We start from the raw sequence: 20,159 nt of genomic DNA, 5'->3' as shown, positions 1-20,159 counted from the left end.
GAGCAATGGGAGCAGGAGGAGTTTGGCTTTCCCCTGCCCTCCCCCTGCCACCAAGAGGCCCCTGTGCCCCATCCAGGTGATGAGGTTGATGATGATGATGGTATTTGTTAAGCACTTACTCTGTGCCAGGCACTTTACTAAACTCTGGGGTAGATAGAAACTAATCAGGTTGGACACAGTCCCTTTCCTACATGGGGCTCATAATCTTAATCCCCATTTTACAGATGAGGGAACCAAAGCCCAGAGAAGCAAAGTGACAAGGTCACCCAACAGATAAGTGGAGGAGACGGGATTAGAACCCAGGTCCTTCTGATTCCCAGGCCCATGCTCTGTCCACTAGGCCGTGCTGCTTTCCAGATCCCCACTGGCTCCCCTCAAGAGAGAAGCAAGGGTGGGGCTGGATGGCTACCCAGCCCACTGCAGTCTGGGCCTGGGCTGCCCACTTGGACGAGCCTGGCAATCAATCAATCAATCAATTGTATTTATTGAGTGCTTACTGTGTGAGGATCAGCGTGGCTCAGTGGAAAGAGCCCGGGCTTTGGAGTCAGAGGTCATGGGTTCAAATCCCGACTCTGCCAACTGTCAGCTGTGTGACTTTGGGGAAGTCACTTAACTTCTCTGGGCCTCAGTTCCCTCATCTGTAAAATGGGGATAAAAACTGTGAGCCCCCCGTGGGACAACCTGATCACCTTGTACCCTCTCCAGCACTTAGAACAGTGCTTTGCACATAGTAAGTGTTTAACAAATACCATTATTACTAAGCACTTGAGAGAATACAATTTAACAACAGACACATTCCCTGCACACAATGAGCTGAAGGGGAAGGCAGACATTAATATAAATAAATGAATTACAGATATGACCATAAGTGCTATGGGGCTGGGTGGGGGAATGAATAAAGGGGGCAAGTCAGGGTGATGCAGAAAGGAGTGGGAGAAGAGGTAAGGAGCGCTTAGTCAGGGAAGGCCTATTGGAGGAGATGTGTCTTCAGTAAAGCTTTGAAGGGAGGGGAGAGTCATTGTCTTTCGGATATTAGAAGGGAGGGCGGTCAAGTCCAGAGGCAGGATGTGGGTGAGAAGTCGTCACTCCTCCTGTCATGTCTGCCCCTTGGCAAGCAGGCTTCTGAGTGACAGCTCAGCCCCCATTTTGCCAAGGGGTTCTGGGACTAGGCAGCCCAGTTCCACATGGAAGCAAAAAGCCGTCAGCTTTGAAACAATTCCAACCCCAACGGGCAATTCGGCATTTATTATTTTCCCAGTGATCGCTTCCGACCTGTTCCACCTTACTTCCACCCCTGTCTAGTCTGAAAGGGAAACAGTGAAATTGTGGGTTCAGAGTTTCTCAGCAGCAGAAGATGGAAATCCCAATAATGAAAGAGATGAATAAATAAAATAAGAGAAAGGCAGTCAGTCAGTCATTTGTATTTATTGAACACTTACTGTGTGCAGAGGGAATGTGTCTGTTTTTACGTCTTCTAGATTGTGAACCCGTTGTTGGGTAGGGCTTGTCTCTTGCCAAATTGTACTTTCCAAATGCTTAGTACAGTGTTCTGCACACAGTAAGCACTCCTTAAATATGACTGAATGAATGAATGTGTCTCCCAAGCACTCAATACAGTGTTCTGCACACAGAAAGTGCTCAGGAAATACGATTAAATTAAATGAATGAATGAATGAATCAATCAATCAATCGTATTTATTGAATGAATGCAGAGCACTATACTAAGTGCTTGGGGGAGTACAATATAACAGAAACATTCCCTGCCCACACCGAACTCTGCTCCCAAGTCATCCAAATCTGAAGTTCTGGTCACCATCTCTCAGGAAGGACATTACAGTGAGAATGAAGTTCTACTTTCCCAACATCTCTAAATATTGCCCTTTCCTCTCCACCCACAGGGCTACCATGCTAATCCAAGCACTTTCCTATCCTGTCTTGACTACTGCCTCAGCTTCCTTGCCGGCCTTCCTGCTTCTAGTCACTCCTCACTCCAGTCCTTACTGCATTCTATTGCCCAGATCATTTTTTTCTAAGAAACCATTCAGTCCATAGCCCTTCACCCTTCAAAAATCTGCAGTGATTGCCCAACCACCTGCACATTAAATAGCAACTGCTTACCTTCAGCTTTAAGGCACTCAGGTCTCCTGCTACTACTTTATCTCGCTCAACTCCTACTATAATAATAATAATAATAATAATGGCATTTATTAAGCACTATGTGCAAAGCACTATTCTAAGCACTGGGGAAGTTACAAGGTAATCAGGTTGTTCCACGTCGGGCTCACAGTCTTAATCCCCATTTTACAGATGAAGGAACTGAGGCACAGAGAAGTTAAGTGACTTGCCCAAAGTCACACAGCTTCCAAGTGGCGGAGCCAGGGTTTGAACCCACGACCTCTGACTCCAAAGCCCAGGCTCTTTCCACTGAGCCATGCTGCTTCTCTACTACAACCCAACCCACTGTACCTCAGTCTCATCTATCCTGTTGCTGATCCCTTGCTCACATCCTCTCTCTAGCCTGAAATTTTTTGACCACCACTCTCCCCATCTTTACATTTCCTCCAAGGGGGCTCTCCTGACTAAACCCTCATTCTCCCACTCCACCCTCTCTCTATGTCACCTATCCACTTGGGTCTGAACTCCTTAGGCCCTTGATATTCACCCCAACCTCAGCCCACAGCACTCATGTATTTTTCTCTCTGCCATTTCTCCTTTCTGTAATTTATTTTAATGTCTATCTTCCCCTCTAGACTGTAAACTCCTTGTGGCAATCTACCAATTCTGTTGTATTGGATTTTCAAAATTACTTAGGTCAGTGCTCCACACATAGTAAGTGTTCCGTAAATACTATCGATTGAGAAGATACAGGAAAGTGTCACACAGAGGAAGAGCAGGATGGAAAATCTCCAAATAAGAATAATCCAAAAAATGTAGGACTCTTCAATCAATCAATGGTATAGACCACTTACTGTGTGCTAAGTACTATACTAAGCACTTAGGAGAGTATGATACAGTAGAGTTGGTAGACATGATCCCTGCACTCAAGGAGCTTATAGTCAGCTCTAAAATCTGAAAAAACAAAGGCTGAGAGGGGATATCAAGCAGGTGTGTAGGTTAAACGAGGAATACTTTTTTTACCACTGCCCAGAAGACCAGGGTAAGGGGACAACCACTGAAGCTGCATGGGGATAGGTTCAAAACAAACACAAATAAACAGCATACCCAGTGAAGGGGTAAGCAGATGGAATTTCATTCCTTGGGAAACTACGCAGGCAGAACATAGCAGGCTCAAAAGGGTTTGGAAAACATCCATGGATGAGGGTTCTAGTGGGGGTAGTAAGGATGTTGGATGATTCATTCATTCATTTATTCATTCAATTGTATTTATTGAGCACTTACTGTGTGCAAAGCACTGTATTAAGTGCTTGGGAAAGTGCAATATAACAACAGATACATTCTTTGCCCACAACAAGCTTACAGTCTAGAGGTAGAGACAGACATTAATATACATAACAAATAAATAAATAAATAAATTACAGATACATACAGATATCTGATATACAGACATCTGTTATACAGATATACACATGTGTTGTGGGGATGAGCGGGAGAATGAAAGAAGGAAGCAAGTCAGGGTGACACGGAAGGGAGTGGGAGGAGCAGAGAGGAAGGGGATGATCTGTCCTAACCATGAGTATGGATGTCCAGGAGTTGCAAAGCATAGCCCAAGAGAAGCAACTTGGTCTAGTGGAAAGATCACGGGCCTGGATTTCAGAGGATGTGGGTTCTAATCCCAGTTCTGACACTTGCCTGCTGTGTGATCTTGGACACCTCACTTAACTTCTCTGTACCTCAGTTTGCTCATCAGCAAAATGGGGGTTCAATACCTGTTCTCCCTCCTACTTAGACTGCAAGCCCCATGCAGGACCCAATTATCTTATGTCTACCCTAAGTAAGCACTTAACAAATATTATTATTATTGCCATTATTATTACTGTCACCCTTGAAGGAACCTTGAGACATGACCAAAAGCAGGGTCCCAGGCTGTATGGATCATTATTCTGACCTAAGACTAGCAATAATGCTGTAACCCTCATGTTATTAGCTTTTCCTCTAATAACTGAGGAGTACTCTTTGTGTTAAGACCTAATTAAAGAGGAAGGGCTTGAATGTCTAGGTAATGAGAGAGGAAAATAACTCCTCAGGCATCATATGTTATTGCAGAATGGGAAATAAATGGGGTGGCAACTCAGTTGTCATGAGGCGCATAATAGATGATGTTTGCTTCACTGTTTGCAAACTCTCTGTCAACCAGAAATGAAAGCTTGTTTGTTTTTTCTTCCAGATGCTTGGAGGAATCCCGTGGCAAGCATATTTTCAGAGGGTTCTCTCTTCATCTTCCGCCGCCTATGCTCAATTTCTCTCCTTTCTGGCTGCTTTTGGATGCCTGGTGATGGCTATCCCTGCAGTGCTCATTGGAGCAATCGGTGCATCGACAGGTACCCTTAGGTCCAGGGCCCCGAATATGATGATTTGTATGTAGAAGGTTTTGAATCACAAAGATGACAGGGACTGAATTAGATAGCGGCATTGTGCTTCCTTGTTTTAACAAAAATCGGAGCTCCAAAGAAATAGGTTTGAACAGCTCTCTTGAGCCAAAGGCCTAATCTTCCAGATCATTAGAATGCTTGGCAAGGGATTCCAATGTCATACTGATAAGGCAGAGATTTTGCAGGACAGGACTCTAAGGTTACGTGGCCTAGTGGATAGAGCACAGGTGGGGAGTCAGAGGACCTGGGTTCTAATCCCAGCTCTGCCACTTGTCTCCTGTGTGACCTTGGGCAAGTCACTTAACTTGTCTATGCCTCAGTTACCTTATCTGTAAAATGGGACTGTGAGCCCATTGTTGTGTAGGGACCTCTGCACACAGTAAGCACTCAATAAGTACTACTGAATGAATGAATGGGGATTAAGACTATGAGCCCTATGTGAGATATGGACTGTATTCAACCTGGTTAGCATATATCTACCCCAGGACTTAGTACAGTGCCTGGCACATAGTAAGGCTTAACAAATACCATTTTTTAAAAAAGACTGGAATAAGCTTCCTGGAGAGGAAATTTGAATCAGTATCTTGTTTCTGCAGTCTTACCGGTGCTGTTCTCAAGATAGTTCTTTAAGGGCAGGTGTTGTACCTTAGCCTTCTTCTGAATGGGCTTAAGGACAGACCTCAGTGTTCTGCATACAGTAGATACCCAGCCCAATGCTCTAAGTATAATAGACACCTGGTCCAGTGCTCTGCACACCGTGGGCACTCAGTACAGTGTGCCATACATGCTAGACTCTTAGTCAATCTTGTCAACAAATTGACTTGTCACAAGGTGTGATTAAAAAGGCAAACAAGGATCCTAAGACAGTTTCCTGCCCAAAGTCTCACAGCAGGATAGGGACACGGCTGAAAATGGAAATCCTGCATTCCATCATTTTTGGTATTATTACTATTATTATCATTTCTATATTTCTGAAGCACTTACTATATGTCAAGCACTCTTCTAAGTGCTGGGGTAGATACAAGCTAATCAGGTTGGCAGAGCCCCTGTCCCGCATGGGGCTTACAGCCTAAGTATCTTCTTCTTCAATAGTATTTTCTGAGTGCTTACGGTGTGCAGGCAGAGAAGTTGTAAGAAAATGTTCAATCCCATCTTTTCCCCAGTGTTCACCAAACCAAAGAGTGTTTACCAAAGGTAATGTGGTTACCTAACTCCTAAGGAGTGATTCATTGGCAATATGCAGAAAATTTCTCAGTTCGAAGTGGTCAACTGAAGGTCAGTAGCTAAAGGCACTTAACTTTCTCTCCCACCGCTACTGGGGTCGATTTATTCAAAGATGAATCTGTTCAAGGTCTTGCTTCTTACGCTTTTCTTTCCTGAGAGGGGAAATTATAACTGAATCTTTCAAGGGTGGGGTGGTCAATTCTACCTTCCTCATTTCTTTACTCTTCTTCTGGGACCTAAGTGGGTTTGTAAATCAAGACAGTGGATGGGAATCGTGAGCAAGCCCTAGGGACAGAACACTCCCTTTTCCCACACAAGCAGAAGTCAAAGGCAGCGGTCACTTCAATGTTGGACTCCAAGTCCACAAGTGAGTTTATTAAACTCTAGTGCTTTCTGTAATGTACAACATGTCACATCACAAGACAGCAATGTAGCAACTCCTACCCACCAAGTGAACTACAGATTTGTCACTGACCTATAAGAAATGTGAACAGGACTAGAATTGGAGACCAAAAGAGAAGAATACACTCATTGCAGAATGTATAGAGCATTCTTGAGACAATCACACATTTGGAAGAGGCTAAAGGACGATTAATAATAATAATAATAATAATTGTGGTATTTGTTATTGCTTCCTATGTGCCAGGCACAGTACTAAAATCTGGGGTGGATACAAGTAAATTGTGTTGGACACAGTCCCTGTCCCACATGGGGCTCACAGTCTTAATCCCCATTTTACAGTTGAGGTAACTGAGGCACAGAGAAGTGATTAGACCAAGGCCACATGGCAGACAAGTGGCAGAACCAGGATTAGAACTCATGACCTTCTGACTCCTAGGCCCGTGCTCTATCCAGTATGCCATAGGTGGGTATCTGAAGATGACCCATTTTCAACTCCACACAGGTGAAGAGAAGCTGCAAGATGGCAACACTCCACCTCTTGGAAGCTTGAGAAGCTTCACAGAATCATTTTCAGGGTTTAGGTTGGATCAGAAATGCAGGCTCATTATAAGCAGGAAATGTGCTAATTCTGTTGTATTGTTCTCTCCTGAGCACTTAGTACAGTGCTCTGCACATAGTAAGCACTTAATAAATACCATTGATTGATTGATGGATTGATCAGGAGCAAACTCAGGACCCCTGCTCTGGGTTACAGGCATGCTGAGGTTAGAAGTTTGTCCAGTCAAGTCCACCTGAAGTCCCCAGGAGGATCTGGAGAAATTCTGGAAGTTCTTGCTCTCCCTCCTCCCCTACCTGCTACATAAGCACTCAATAAATATGATTGAATGCTTGAATGAATGGATCCCCATCTCCTACCAAACAAATCAGAACTCCTTGTGGATTTTCCAGGTCTGGAAACCACCCTGGTCCTCACTCTCAAGCTGTGCATTCTCCACCATAACCTCAGCACCTTAAGTGATATTCCAAGATAGCAAATCTGCCATGTTTCCAAACCATTTAACTAGGGCTATACCATGATGGCTATATTGTCAATAGGGAGACTCAACAGTTTTGCACTTACCCATAGAACTGATTTTTAGGGGCTTCCAAGGATTTTACCCACTCTTCAATTCATAACACAACTCCTGCTCCAGAAAATTGCCTTCCTAAGCATAAACCTCATATTCTCTCCAGTCTCATAGTTTCACTTCTAACTCACCCCTCCCTCCCAAATGTCAGTTATCAATATTGTTTGAGTACCTCCTGGGATCAGAGCACTGCACTGAGTACTTTCTATATGTGCAGAGCAGTGTACTGAGCACCTCTGGGCTCAAAGCTTGTTGTGGGCAGGGAATGTGTCTACTATCTCTATTGCATTGCATGTGCCCAAGCACTTAGTATGGTGCTCTATGCAAAGTGCTCAATAAATAGCATTGATTGAATGATTGATCAGAGCACTGTACTGAGAACTAGTTGGTTTGAAGAGCATCATGCAAATATGTATGATGCAATCTCTTCCCTCAAGAAGTTTAAATTAATTAATTCATTCATTTGATTGCATTTACTGAGCATTTTTACTATGTCAAAACACTTTACTAAGTGCTTGGGAGAGAACAGTATAACAATCAACTGACATTCCCTACCCACAGTGAGCTCGCAATCTAGAGGGGGAAACAGACATTAATATAAATAAATAAATAAATCTAAATTAAATCTAATGTGTTTTTTTTTCTAATTTTTAATCAACAGATTGGAACCAGACTTCATACGGTCCTCTGGATCCCAAAGAAAACAAAGAAGCGGACATGATTTTACCCATTGTACTTCAGTATCTCTGTCCAGCATATATATCTTTCTTTGGTCTCGGTGCGGTGTCTGCTGCTGTAATGTCATCTGCGGATTCTTCAATCTTATCTGCAAGTTCAATGTTTGCTCGGAACATCTATCAACTTTCATTCAGGCAAAATGTAAGAAACAGAATTGAAAGTGGTTTTTTTTTTTCCAAGATAAAATATATTCATACTTTTAGCAAATTACAAAAACAAGGTAAAGAACTAAACTATTGGATTTGAATATTTAAAGCATGAATAAAACTGTATTATATGCGATATAACTTTAGAGCTGAAATAAACAGTGGACACTAAAGATTTGTGTAGGATAGTGGAATTTTGTGGAAGCAGCAAATGATTTTTTGAAGCCTAATTTGATCAAATTCTTCAAAAGAAATAATTTCAGGACATTGTTTCCCTTCACAGTATCTTGTAACGTCACTGTGAGCAGTGAAATTGAATTTAAAAGAACACATTCAAGCTTAGTAAAAAAATATAGGCCTGATCAAAGCAAAAAATATATTTGTTTAAAGACATTTAGAATCTGCATGTTTCTTGGTAGCACAAATGGTTGCAGTCTCATTTTCAATCAAATGAAAGTGTTTTGCAATGAGTAGTTTTGTTGAAAGTTGCATGGTACAAATGAAAACTGTATCTTGTTGTGGGCTGGGATTGTCACTCTTTATTGCTGTATTGTGCTTTCCCAAGTTCTTAATACAGCGCTCTGCACACCATAAGCGCTCAAGAAATACGGTTGAATGAATTTATTGAATGCTTAGTGTGTGCAGAACACTTTAGTAAGCACTTGGGAAGCTACAATATTACAGGGTTCGTAGACACAACCCTGCCCATAAAGAGCTTACAGTCTACAATGAGGAGACAGACATTAAGACAGAAGCCACATGAGTGGGGGAATTTGATTGGCTGCATGATTGTCTTGCCCTCCTTATTGGCTGGGATTTATAATGGCATTTATTAAGTGCTTACTATGTGCAAAGCACTGTTCTAAGCGCTGGGGAGGTTACACGGTGATCAGGTTGTCCCACGGGGGGCTCACAGTCTTAATCCCCATTTTACAGATGCGGGAACTGAGGCACAGAGAAGTGAAGTGACTTGCCCAGGGTCACACAGCTGACAATTGGCAGAGCCGGGGTTTGAACCCATGACCTCTGACTCCAAAGCCCGGGCTCTTTCCACTGAGCCATGCTGCGTGACTTTGGAAAAGTCACTTAACTTCTCCGTGCCTCAGTTACCTCATATGTAAAATGGGGATTTAGTCTATTGACGCATTATCCTGAAGAAGCACAGGACTCTTCACTGTTTCCCTGGTTGCTCTTCCAACCTGCCTGAATTCTAGGACCTGCCCCTGGGTAGCAGCAAGGTAAAGGAACTTGGCAGACGGATGGAAAAAGCTTAAAAATCCATCTGTCAATCAGGCAGATATGTTCCTGGTGCAAAACCCGTGCCTTATTGATGGAACATCTCTTCCAAGAGGCCTTCCCAAACTAAGCCCTACTTTTCCTCATCTCCCACTCCCTTCTGCATTACCCAGACTTGCTCCCTCTGCTCTTCCTCCCTCCCAGCCCAAAAAACTTATGTATATACCTGTAATTTTATTTATTTATATTGATGTCTGTCTGTCTCCCCCACTCTAGACTGTGAGCTCATTGTGGCCAGGGAATGTCACTGTCTATTATTGTATTGTACTTTCCCAAGCCTCTGCACACAGGAAGCACTCAGTAAATATGATTGAATGAATGAATGAACTTAACTCCCCCTCTAGAATGTAAGCTCGTTGTGGTCAGGGAATGTGTCTAGCAACTCTGTTATATTGCTATATTTTATTCTCTCAAGTGCTTAGTACAGTACTCAGTACACAGTAAGCACTCAATAAATATGACTGATTGATTGATTGAGCTCTGGTTTCAAAACAGCTATGTCCTGAGGGATTCAATCCCTAATCTCATTAGCTTGGTACTAAAGTTAGCTTTGCATCATGCAACCTGGGGCCAAAACCCCATTTGAAAAAACTGTGAGCAAACCCCAGCTGCATTCATGTTGCCGACTTGTACTTCCCAAGGGCTTAGTACAGTGCTCTGCACACAGTAAGCGCTCAATAAATACGATTGATTCATGATGATGATATTTCTTAAGCGCTTACTATGTGCCAAGCATTCATTCATTCAATCATATTTATTGAGCACTTACTGTGTGCATAGCACTGTACTAAGCACTTGGGAAGCACAAGTTGGCCACATATGGAGACGGTCCCTACCCAACAGTGGGCTCACAGTCTAGAAGGGGGAGACAGAGAACAGAACATATTAACAAAATAAAATAAAATAAAACAAACTGTACTAAGCACTGTATTAAGTGCTGGGGTAGCTTCAAGGTAATCAGGTTGTTGTCCCATGTGGGGCTCACAGTCTTAATCCCCACTTTACAGATGAGGTAACTGAGGCACAGATAAATTAAGTGACTTGCCCAAAGTCACACAGTTTATAAGTGGCAGAGCTCGGATTAGAACTCACGACCTCTGACTCCCAAGCCCATGCTCTTTCCACTCAGCCACACTGCTTCACATTAAGCCCCTTTGTGATATTCCAGCTGTGTTCCGTGTTGATGATGTAGTAATGATGAATAAGCCTCATTCCCTTCATGAAAATTTAAAGAACCAAGAAATCAAGAAACCAAGAATCCAGGTTTACCAAGTGTTCAGGTAACAATCTGTTGAGTGAAAACTTGTAGACTATAGGCTCCTTTTGGACAGGGATTGCATCTGCTGACCCCAGTTTATCCGTACCTTATAAATAAATCAATAAATTCCTTTGATTGAGAAAGTCAACTGATGACTCTTTATCCCAGTCAATCCCAATAAATCCCAATAAATTGCTCAATAAATCCCATTGATTGATTGATCAAATCCCTGAGGAAGTATGTCTCAAATGACAAGACTTCACTTCCCAGTTTCAAGTTTATCTTAAGCAGGATTTGGGTCCCCTGAAAAAGTGAGCGCTTAAATCCCAGGAATGCACTGCATCCTTCGATCAATAAATCATATTAAGTGCTTACAGTGGGCAGAGCACTGTACTAAGTGCTTGGCACAGTGCAGTATAGCAGAGTTGGTGGACACGTTCCCTGCCCACAAGGAGCTTACTGTCTAGAATAGCAGCATTGCCTAGTGCCTGGGAGTCAGAAGGATCTGGGTTCTAATCTCTGCTCTGCCACTTGCCTGGTGTTTGACCTTGGGCAAGTCACTTAACTTCTCTGCCACAGTTTCCTCATCTATAAAATAGGATTAAAACTGTGAGCCCTAGGTGGAAAAGAGACTGTGTCTAACCCAATTATCTTGTGTCTACCCCAGTGCTTAGAACGGTGCCAGGTAATAATAATGGTATTGTTAAGTGCTTTCTACTTGCAAAGCACTGCTCTAAGCACTGGGGAGGTTACAAGGTGATCATGTTGTCCCACGGGGGGCTCACAGTTTTAATCCCCATTTTACAGATGAGGTAACTGAGGCACAGAGAAGTTAAGTGACTTTTCCAAAGTCAGACAGCTGACAGTTGGTGGCACTGGGATTTGAACCCATGACCTCTGACTCCAAAGCCCGTGCTCTTTCCACTGAGCCACGCTGCTTCTCATGGCTGTACACAGTAGGCATTTAACAAATCCCACAGTTATGATTATTATTAGAGGGGAAGTCCTTTGGTGGGCTGCAGGCCCACAACACTACAGAAAACTAACACGGTGACTTTGCGTTTCAGGCCTCAGACACAGAAATAGTGTGGGTGATGCGAGTCACTGTGTTCGTGTTTGGAGCATCTGCTACGGCGATGGCCCTGCTTGCGAAATCAGTGTATGGACTCTGGTACCTCAGTTCCGACCTGGTCTACATCATCATCTTCCCTCAACTCCTCTGCGTGCTCTTCATCAAAGGAACCAACACCTACGGTGCAGTGGCAGGGTACGTCTTCGGCCTCCTCCTCAGGATAACCGGAGGGGAGCCATATCTGTACCTGCAACCTCTCATCTATTACCCCGGTTACTACCTTGACGATGACCAAATATACAACCAGCGCTTCCCCTTCAAAACGCTGGCGATGGTCACCTCTTTCTTAACCAATATCAGTATCTCTTACCTGGCCAAGTACCTGTTCGAGAGTGGCACTCTACCCCCCAAACTAGACTTCTTCGATGCCGTCGTGGCCAGGCACAGTAGGGAAAACATGGACAAGACGGTTCTGGTCAGAAACGAGAACATCAAGTTAGACGAGCTCGTGCCGGTGAAGCCTCGGCAAAGTTTGACTCTTGGCTCCACGTTCACGAATAAGGAGGCTTTCCTTGACAACGACTCCAGCCCCGAGGGTTCTGGGGTTGAAGACAACCTGCAGTGAGGCACAGCTTTCCCTCCCAGAGCGTCGGTACTGGCTGTCCCCCAGGGAGGATGGGGGAAATCCACACTGGAGCCAAACTGGGAGGAAGGAAGCTTCCAGAAGGAGTCATGACCAGGAATGCCTTTGCACAATTCAAAACCACGCTTAGGAGAAGCAGCTGGGGAACTCAACTAGGGAGGGGGAAGGCTTCCAAATTAAGTCATTTGCTGATGTGGACAGGAGGAAAGTCAGATAAACATGAATTCATGTCACACACACACACCCCAATGCCAGGAAAGAGGTAACTGGGTGAATTTCTTTTAAAATGTGAAAAGAGAATTGGAAGGGATCGAAATCTTACAGTTGAGCCAGCAGGTAGAGGATATTATTCAGTCATCTGTGGGTTCGTGTTTTAGTCAATCTAGCAAACCTCACAACCTGTATTTCCCTGGAACTACAGCAGTGCTGTTGTCACTCAAGAATGAGTTTCCCTGTTGATTTTTTTTTTCATTTTCCTCCCTAGCAGCTCCAGCATTTTCTCAAGGGGTATCAACCAGTTCATTTTGTTTTGTACAGAGTTCCCTAAGGGACTGACTTACATAATGTACTCAGCACAGGCTGTTTTGGAGTTGTGTTTATGCATGTGGGTGTGCGGGGGGAGAACCTATGGCATAGGTCAATCCTGGTCTTGAGCAGATCTGCCGCCAATATAGATGTCAGCATGACTGGAGGCAGTAGAAGGGCTTCAGAGGAAAACAAATTCAAGCAATAAACTGAGCTGAAAAATAATGGAAGGGGAAAAGCAGTAGCTATTCAGACCTTGGTGTAGTTTATTAATCAAGAATAAATCAACTGATCACTCTCTATCAGGTTTTGGATTAGAACCAAGTATTGGGTCAAGGGTTCTTGACAGCACTGAGACAGTGCTGAGACAGCATTGCCCAGCTCCAGGTGAGGGGAATAATGTTTCAATAAAACCACCACACTCCTCTCACCTCCAGGCCTTCCCCAGCCTGCTCCCCCTCCCCCCACCTCACCCCTCAACCCATCTCTGACACCAGTCCCTTGCACAGGGAAAGGGTAAAAATGCAAGCTCGCCCCCAACCCTTAGATTCAGGCTACCAGGGAAAGATAGAAATGAAAGAGCAGGTTCTAGGTATTTCATTCTCTCAAGTCAGACTTGGTAAATGGTAAATAACCATTCCAGAAAAAAACCCATCTTACAGAAAACTGGTGCTGAAAATGGAAAAACATCAGTCCTGCTGCTAAAAGGAAGAAGCCATGTACCCTAACACCGCATGCCAACATAACTTTCATGAAGCTGGTGTTCAGGAATTTTTTTTGTTTTCCCTCTTGTTTTGAAGCTTTACCTATCTTTATCAATCTATCATCTATTTCTATGCCTATCTCTCTCTCCCTCTAGATCGATATACATACACGTGTGTATGTAAAGCTCCAGAAGAGAATCAAAAATATATTGAATTTTAAAATGATTACCCATAGATATACAGATAGGTATAGTTATTCATTTTAGAATTCAGTATAGCTATATGGATAGATAGGTATTCATTTAAGAATCATAAATGTTCTCTCCATGGTTACATTTCAAGAACACTGAGGTTGTGTCTGTATAAAGTGAAACAGAGAGGGTATAAACTAGCAAGTGATTTCAGTTTATGGAGGCGTCTAACTGAATAATTTAGACCCCAAACTCCTCCCTTTCCTCAATCGCTTGAATCATCTGGATACTCATATTAACTGTCACCTCATTTTTACCTGGAGAGGCACGGTCTCTAATTCATTATAATTGTAAGCTGCACTCCGAAATAAGAATCAGCTTCTGAATGCTAGAGAATGTTTTTTTCCCTCAAAGTATTGAATGACAACCAGACCAAGAATCAAAAGTAATGACCCTCTTGCTATTGTCGCTTATACGATGTGCTTGTCTTGTCTAAGTTTAATTCATAAGATGTTATTCTGAAGAAACTCAATCAAGCCCAGATCCTCCAGGGAAAGGGTCAGGGGCAATTGGCATGGATAATTGAAATCGACAGATAATTGAAAAATCACGCCCTAAGCATTCGCATCAGCCTCGTTCTTCACAGGACCCTTCTCCAGTGCTCTTCGCCAGCTCCCAAACTCTTTAGTTGGTTTCCTTTCTGGTGAATGGGCTAACCCAGTTCAGGCTGGCTCATCCAAATGGATTGGAAAATTCCAGAATGAAGCGTTGAGGGTGGGAATAAAAGGCAGGGCTTGAGGGGCAGAAGGTCCTCTTCTTCCAGATGCCTGTCACACACTGATCCTTCCAGGCTCCAGAATCTGGAAAGACTCCATACCCCTGTCCGCTGACATCCCTATAGCCTACAGTCAGCTGACATGGAACTCAGCCTGGTAGAATTTTCCCAGGCTCCTGGGGGCCAAGCCAGACCAGGGGCGAACAGGCTATGAAATGGTCTAAGGGCAATCACCAGCAGCAAGAAGGAGAAGCAAGGGGCCTAGTTATATCGTGGACTGGGTAACCGAGTGCTCTCATATTTGAACAACCTAGAGTCGCAAGGAGCAATCACATCCTACCTCCAATTAGGCATGGGCTTCTCCCTGGCGTCCTTCTGATGAGTGAGGGTCCTCCTGGGCTTGTAAAAACATCAGGCTCAACAGCAGATATCATTTTGATTCTGGCCAAGTTTAAATTTCTTTGCCTCTTCATTACCTCTTGGCACTTGATCTGGTCTAGGGAACAGAGCACAGGGGCTGGGAGTCAGGAGAATCTCAATTCTGCCGTTGGCCTGCTGAGTGACCTGACTACCTCTCTCTGCCTCTATTTCCTCATCTGTGAAATGGTGACAAACGTTTTTCCTCCCTCTCTCTTAGATTGTGAATCCCGGGTGATATAGGGACGGAGTACAATTTGATTGCTTTCTATCTACCCCAGCACTTACGTAGCGCTTGGCACCTAGTAAATGCTTAATAAATACCATCATTAACTCATTAGCCCTGTTGTCAATACCTGGCTAATGACTTATAACAGCAAATGGTAACCATTATTTTCTGATCCATCCAAAATTCGTATCTCTTCACATAAGGTACTCAAATCATGATTTTTGCACTTGTTTTTTGTGGGTGACATACTACACTGCAAGATTTTTAGATCATAGCAGAAAGGACTTATTCAAAATATCAAACTCTCCTGAGGTTATCAAAAATTAATCCAAATAAGCTATGCATAACTGTACTTCTAGGTCTGACTTTAGGATTAACATATGTTCAAGTAATTAACTATAGATGATTATCAATTGACTGTAGGCTTAAATAAGAGAGTCAAATACAATAATCTTTGGATTTAATCTATTTTAAGCTAGTAAAAATGGATTAAGGTTTTAAGTGTAAATGGTCATTTTCTGCCTTCTATTCTTCCAACAGATTTACTCTGGTATACTGTGCAATTAGACAGCAGGTTCGTGTGATGGTTATAAAACATATATTTTTGTCTGTCAAAACTGTTATATGAAACTATGCTTGAAAAATCAACTAAATTCCACATAATAGATGTATATGTTTTCAACGTGCCATAGGATTGTATTAAATTGTGCTAATGCAATTCAGGAAATTATTGTGTAGTTTGGCTTTATTTTTGTCCATGTATCAATACAAATATAAATTTATTTTATTAGCAAGCCGAGAAAATGGTGCTTGGTGTCAACAATGTAGCAGAATCGAAATAAAACCCATTACAGAATTTGTGAAAAAATGCCCAGAGTAATAGTGGTACTCACTGGATCCTGGGGTAAAAGACTTTAAACTCTTTGAGGAAAGCCCCTTCACTAACATTTTATCCACAGTAAGCATTCAAAAAATGCAGTAATGAGGCCTAGTAGAAGGATCATGGGCCTGGAAATCAGAGGATTTGGGTTCTAATCCCAGCTCTGCCACATATCTGCTGTATGACCTTAGGCAAATCACTGAGCCCATTGTTGGATAGGGATTGTCTGTTGCCAAATTGTACTTTCCAAGTGCTTAGTACAGTGCTTTGCACACAGTAAGTGCTCAATAAATAGGATTGAATGAATGGATGAACTTCACTGTGCCTCAGTGACCTCATCTGTAAACTGGGGATTTAATCCTCCTCTCTGTAACAGAATGTGAGCCCGATATGAGTCAGGGATTGAGCCCAACTTGATTATTTTGTACCTTGTATCTTACTCCAGAGCCTGGCACATGGCACTTAGCAAGTACCATAAAACAATACTAATGTAATGAGAGTTCTTCGTCATAAAAGAGAAGTTCTTCCACCTGCGCTGGAGTTTCAAACTGGGTCATAGACCCATTTGAAAACACAGGGGATTCTGGGTTCCTGCCTTCAAACAGATTCTTTTCTAACTTGCCTCTAAACCATTTCAGGTAAGGAGATTCTATTTCCACCTTTGGAAAGATGATTGGCGTGATCATTAACCTACCTTCAACACCATCTCCATCGTTAACACTATTTCCATTATCACCATCTTCACCTACTTAATCATCATCCCCTATATCATCATGATCATCTTCAAACCATCACTTCCATCTCTCTCCCTCCATTCTTTCCTTTATCTCCCTTTCCTATTTATCTAGTATAGAACACCTGTTGCCGTCTGCCTCCATGCATCCAGCGCAGTGGGGAGACGGGCACTCGCAATGGAAGAAGGCAGGCCAGGCGAGTCTCAAGGTGGACAAGGAGACTGTTTATTCAGCACACTGTGGAGGATTTTATACAGTGAGGAGCCTCAAGGGAGTCAGGGGACAGGCGGATGACTACACCCATTATTATTATTATATTATTATTATTTTTTAATGGTATTTGTTAAGTGCTTGCTATGTGCCAGGCACTCTTCTAAGCTCTGGGGTAGATACAGCTAATCAGGTTAGAAACAGTACCTGTCCCACATGGGGCTCAAAACCTGAATCCCCGTTTTACAGATGAGGTAACGGAGGCCCAGAGAAGTGAAGTGATTTGCCCAAGGTCGCACAATGGGCAAGTGATGGAGCTGGAATTAGAATCCTCTGATTCCCAGGCCTATGTTCTATTCATTCAATCATATTTATTGAGTGCTTACCGTGTGCAAAGCACTGTGGCACTAATGGTTTCATGGACTTAAAAGAGATTCACCACCTGTTGCCTGAAAAAAAAATCCTAGGTCCTGTGAGTTGCCAGACTTCCACACACTTTTGCTTTCCTGGCTACTGCATTCAGTGTTCCATTATTCCAAGCTCTCTACCAGCATCACACACCCGATGCCATCATCCCTGACATAATGGGTGCTCAGTGCTCTTTCTGACATGCAGTTGGTTACCTCATGAAATATCACCAGGCCGATATGTCTCTTAAAAAAAAATGTGCCCGAGTTAGAATAAAAATCTGAATAATCCAGTATCATAAAGATGGGAGAGAAAGGGTTATTATTAAAATATTGAAGAGGAGATCCTGAAGAAAAATATACTAATATCAAAACAGCTTCAAGCCACAAATGTCAAAATCTAGTGGTACTTGCAAAAAATTGCAATTCTAAATAATTACAATTCCTCCCTATAATGATCAGGTGATTATGGAGTAAGTTTGCCTAGGGTAGCAAATCTAAATAAAAGAAATAAGTGAAAGGGAGAGAATGTCTACACCATCTGGCCTGGATTTATGAAAAGCAATAACAGTCCTGTAGCTATTGTTCTCTTCAAGGAGCTGAAATAAACATGATGAATGGCATTTCACTCCCTCCTGCTAGTTAATATTGAGGCAGGGAGAGAGGCTACAGAAAAAAAAAATCCCATTTTGTTTTGATCCATGCAGAATAAAACATTGTTTCCTTTTCATTACTGGTTTCCATTTTGTGCAACTCCAAGGAACACACCCTGAAAAGTGGCTACACTTTTTTTATGGTATTTGTTGAGCTCTTACTATATTCCAGGCACTGTGCCCCAGTACTGGGGTAGATACAAGCTAATCAGGTTTGACGTAGTCCATGTCCCATGTGGGGCTCACAGTCTTAATCCCCATTTTACAGATGAGGTGACTGAGGCACAGAGAAATGAAATGACTTGCCCAAGGCCACATAGCAAAGTGCCATAGGCGGTATTAGAATCCAAGTCCTTCTGATTCCCAGGCCTGTGCTCTATCCACAAGACTACACTGCTTCTCTATCATCTCTTTTATTCATTCAATCCTATTTATTCTCTTTATGATGGTTGGCCATGATTGACTCCAGGTCACAGTCCAAAATACTACTGGTAATTGTCCTGAATTGTACTATAACTGCACTGTATTGAACTATAACTGTATTGGACTCTCCCAAGTCCTTAGTACAGTTTCTGCAAGAAGTAAGCATTCAATAGATACCATCAATTGGCTGATTAGAATTCATTTAAAATTTATATTTCAGATTTCTGCCAGTCTCTTGGCTTCTGCTGAATTGGGGTGTCTTTTCTACTGGTCCAAACTAGAAATATCTCTTTGTGCCCACACCCCTCTTCACCCTCCTACACGGTATGCCCTTCCCCAAACCACCCTCAGTTGGTCTCAGCCCCCTGACTTTGCTGCCTGACCAGGTGGAGTCCACTGGGCACAGAAGAACCAGGGCAGCCAGGACAGTGGCAGCAGAAGCAGCAGCAGCAACCTCATTGTAGCTACAGACCAAAAAAAATTAAAGTAAAAAAATAAAAATAGAATAGTGACCTCATCCTCCCCTGCACTTATATACTTATCCTTACACTCTATTTCATCCCCTCTCTGCAATTTCTTTTGGCATGCCTTTTCCAATTGTCTCAGATGTTTAACTCTCTCCTCAAACGCCACTGTCAACCTGCCCCAACTCTTGCCCCTAATGACCTGGCCACATACTTTATTGAGAGAATTGAAAACATCAAGAATAATCTCCTTAAAATCTCCCCTGTTCCTCTCCAGTTCCTCTCTTCTTCACTCTTTCTTAGACTCTTCCATCTTTCTCAGCAGCATTTCAAGAGGAAATCTTCTGACTCCTCTCAAAATCTAATCCTAAACCTACATCTCTAACTCCATCCCTTTGCACCTTATCGAAATATTTTCCCTTCCCTTCATCCCTCCCTGTTTGCCATCTTCAACTGTTCACTCTCCAGTGGCTCTTTTGCCACTGCTTTCAAACATGTTCAAACATTCAAACGTCCCCTATCCTAAAAAAAAAAAAAACCTCTCCCTTGACCTCCATGAATTTCTACAGTTATTGCCCATCTTTCTCCTACCATTTCTCTCCAATCTCCTTGTGTGAGTTGTCTATACCCACTGCCTCCATTTCCTCTCCTCTATTTCTCTCCTTCACTCCCTCCAATCTAGCTTCTGTTCCTTTAACTCCATGGAAACTGCCTTATCATAGATCTTGCCAAATCTGGTGGCTTCTACTCCATCCTAATACTTCTCAACTACCTTCAACACTGTGGACTACTCTCTTCTCCTGGAAATGTTATCCACTTTGGCTTCACTGACACCGTCCTCTCCTGGTTCTCCTCCTATTTTTCTGGAAACTCATGCTCAGTCTCTTTAACAGGCTTCTCCTCTGCTTCCCCCCCTCTGACTGTAAGAGTCCCTCAAGGACCATTTATGGGTCTCCTAATCTCCATCTATACCCGCTCATTTGTTCCTACAACTTCAACTACATGGATGATTCTAAAATTTACATCTCCACCCCTGACCTCTACCCTTCTCTGTTGTCTTGTATTCCCTCCCGCCTTCACAACATCTCTAC

General features: G+C 42.9%; 1 protein-coding gene across 1 annotated transcript in view; it reads left to right on the top strand.

Moving 5' to 3' along the window:
- Nucleotides 1-13,026, top strand: part of SLC5A7 (solute carrier family 5 member 7) — a 34,404-nt gene extending 21,378 nt beyond the window's left edge. Inside the window, exons 6-8 of the mRNA XM_038771669.1 lie at nucleotides 4,346-4,499; nucleotides 7,965-8,182; nucleotides 11,809-13,026. Of these exons, the coding sequence (XP_038627597.1) occupies nucleotides 4,346-4,499; nucleotides 7,965-8,182; nucleotides 11,809-12,438 (1,002 nt within the window). The 3' untranslated portion in view covers nucleotides 12,439-13,026. The remainder of the gene's footprint in view (nucleotides 1-4,345; nucleotides 4,500-7,964; nucleotides 8,183-11,808) is intronic.
- The last annotated feature ends 7,133 nt before the right edge of the window (nucleotides 13,027-20,159 follow it).

The sequence above is a fragment of the Tachyglossus aculeatus genome, chromosome 2 (assembly GCF_015852505.1).
Source record: "Tachyglossus aculeatus isolate mTacAcu1 chromosome 2, mTacAcu1.pri, whole genome shotgun sequence".
Lineage (NCBI taxonomy): Eukaryota > Metazoa > Chordata > Mammalia > Monotremata > Tachyglossidae > Tachyglossus > Tachyglossus aculeatus.
Note: the sequence above shows the minus strand (reverse complement) of the source record. Positions and strands in the feature narration are given on the sequence as shown.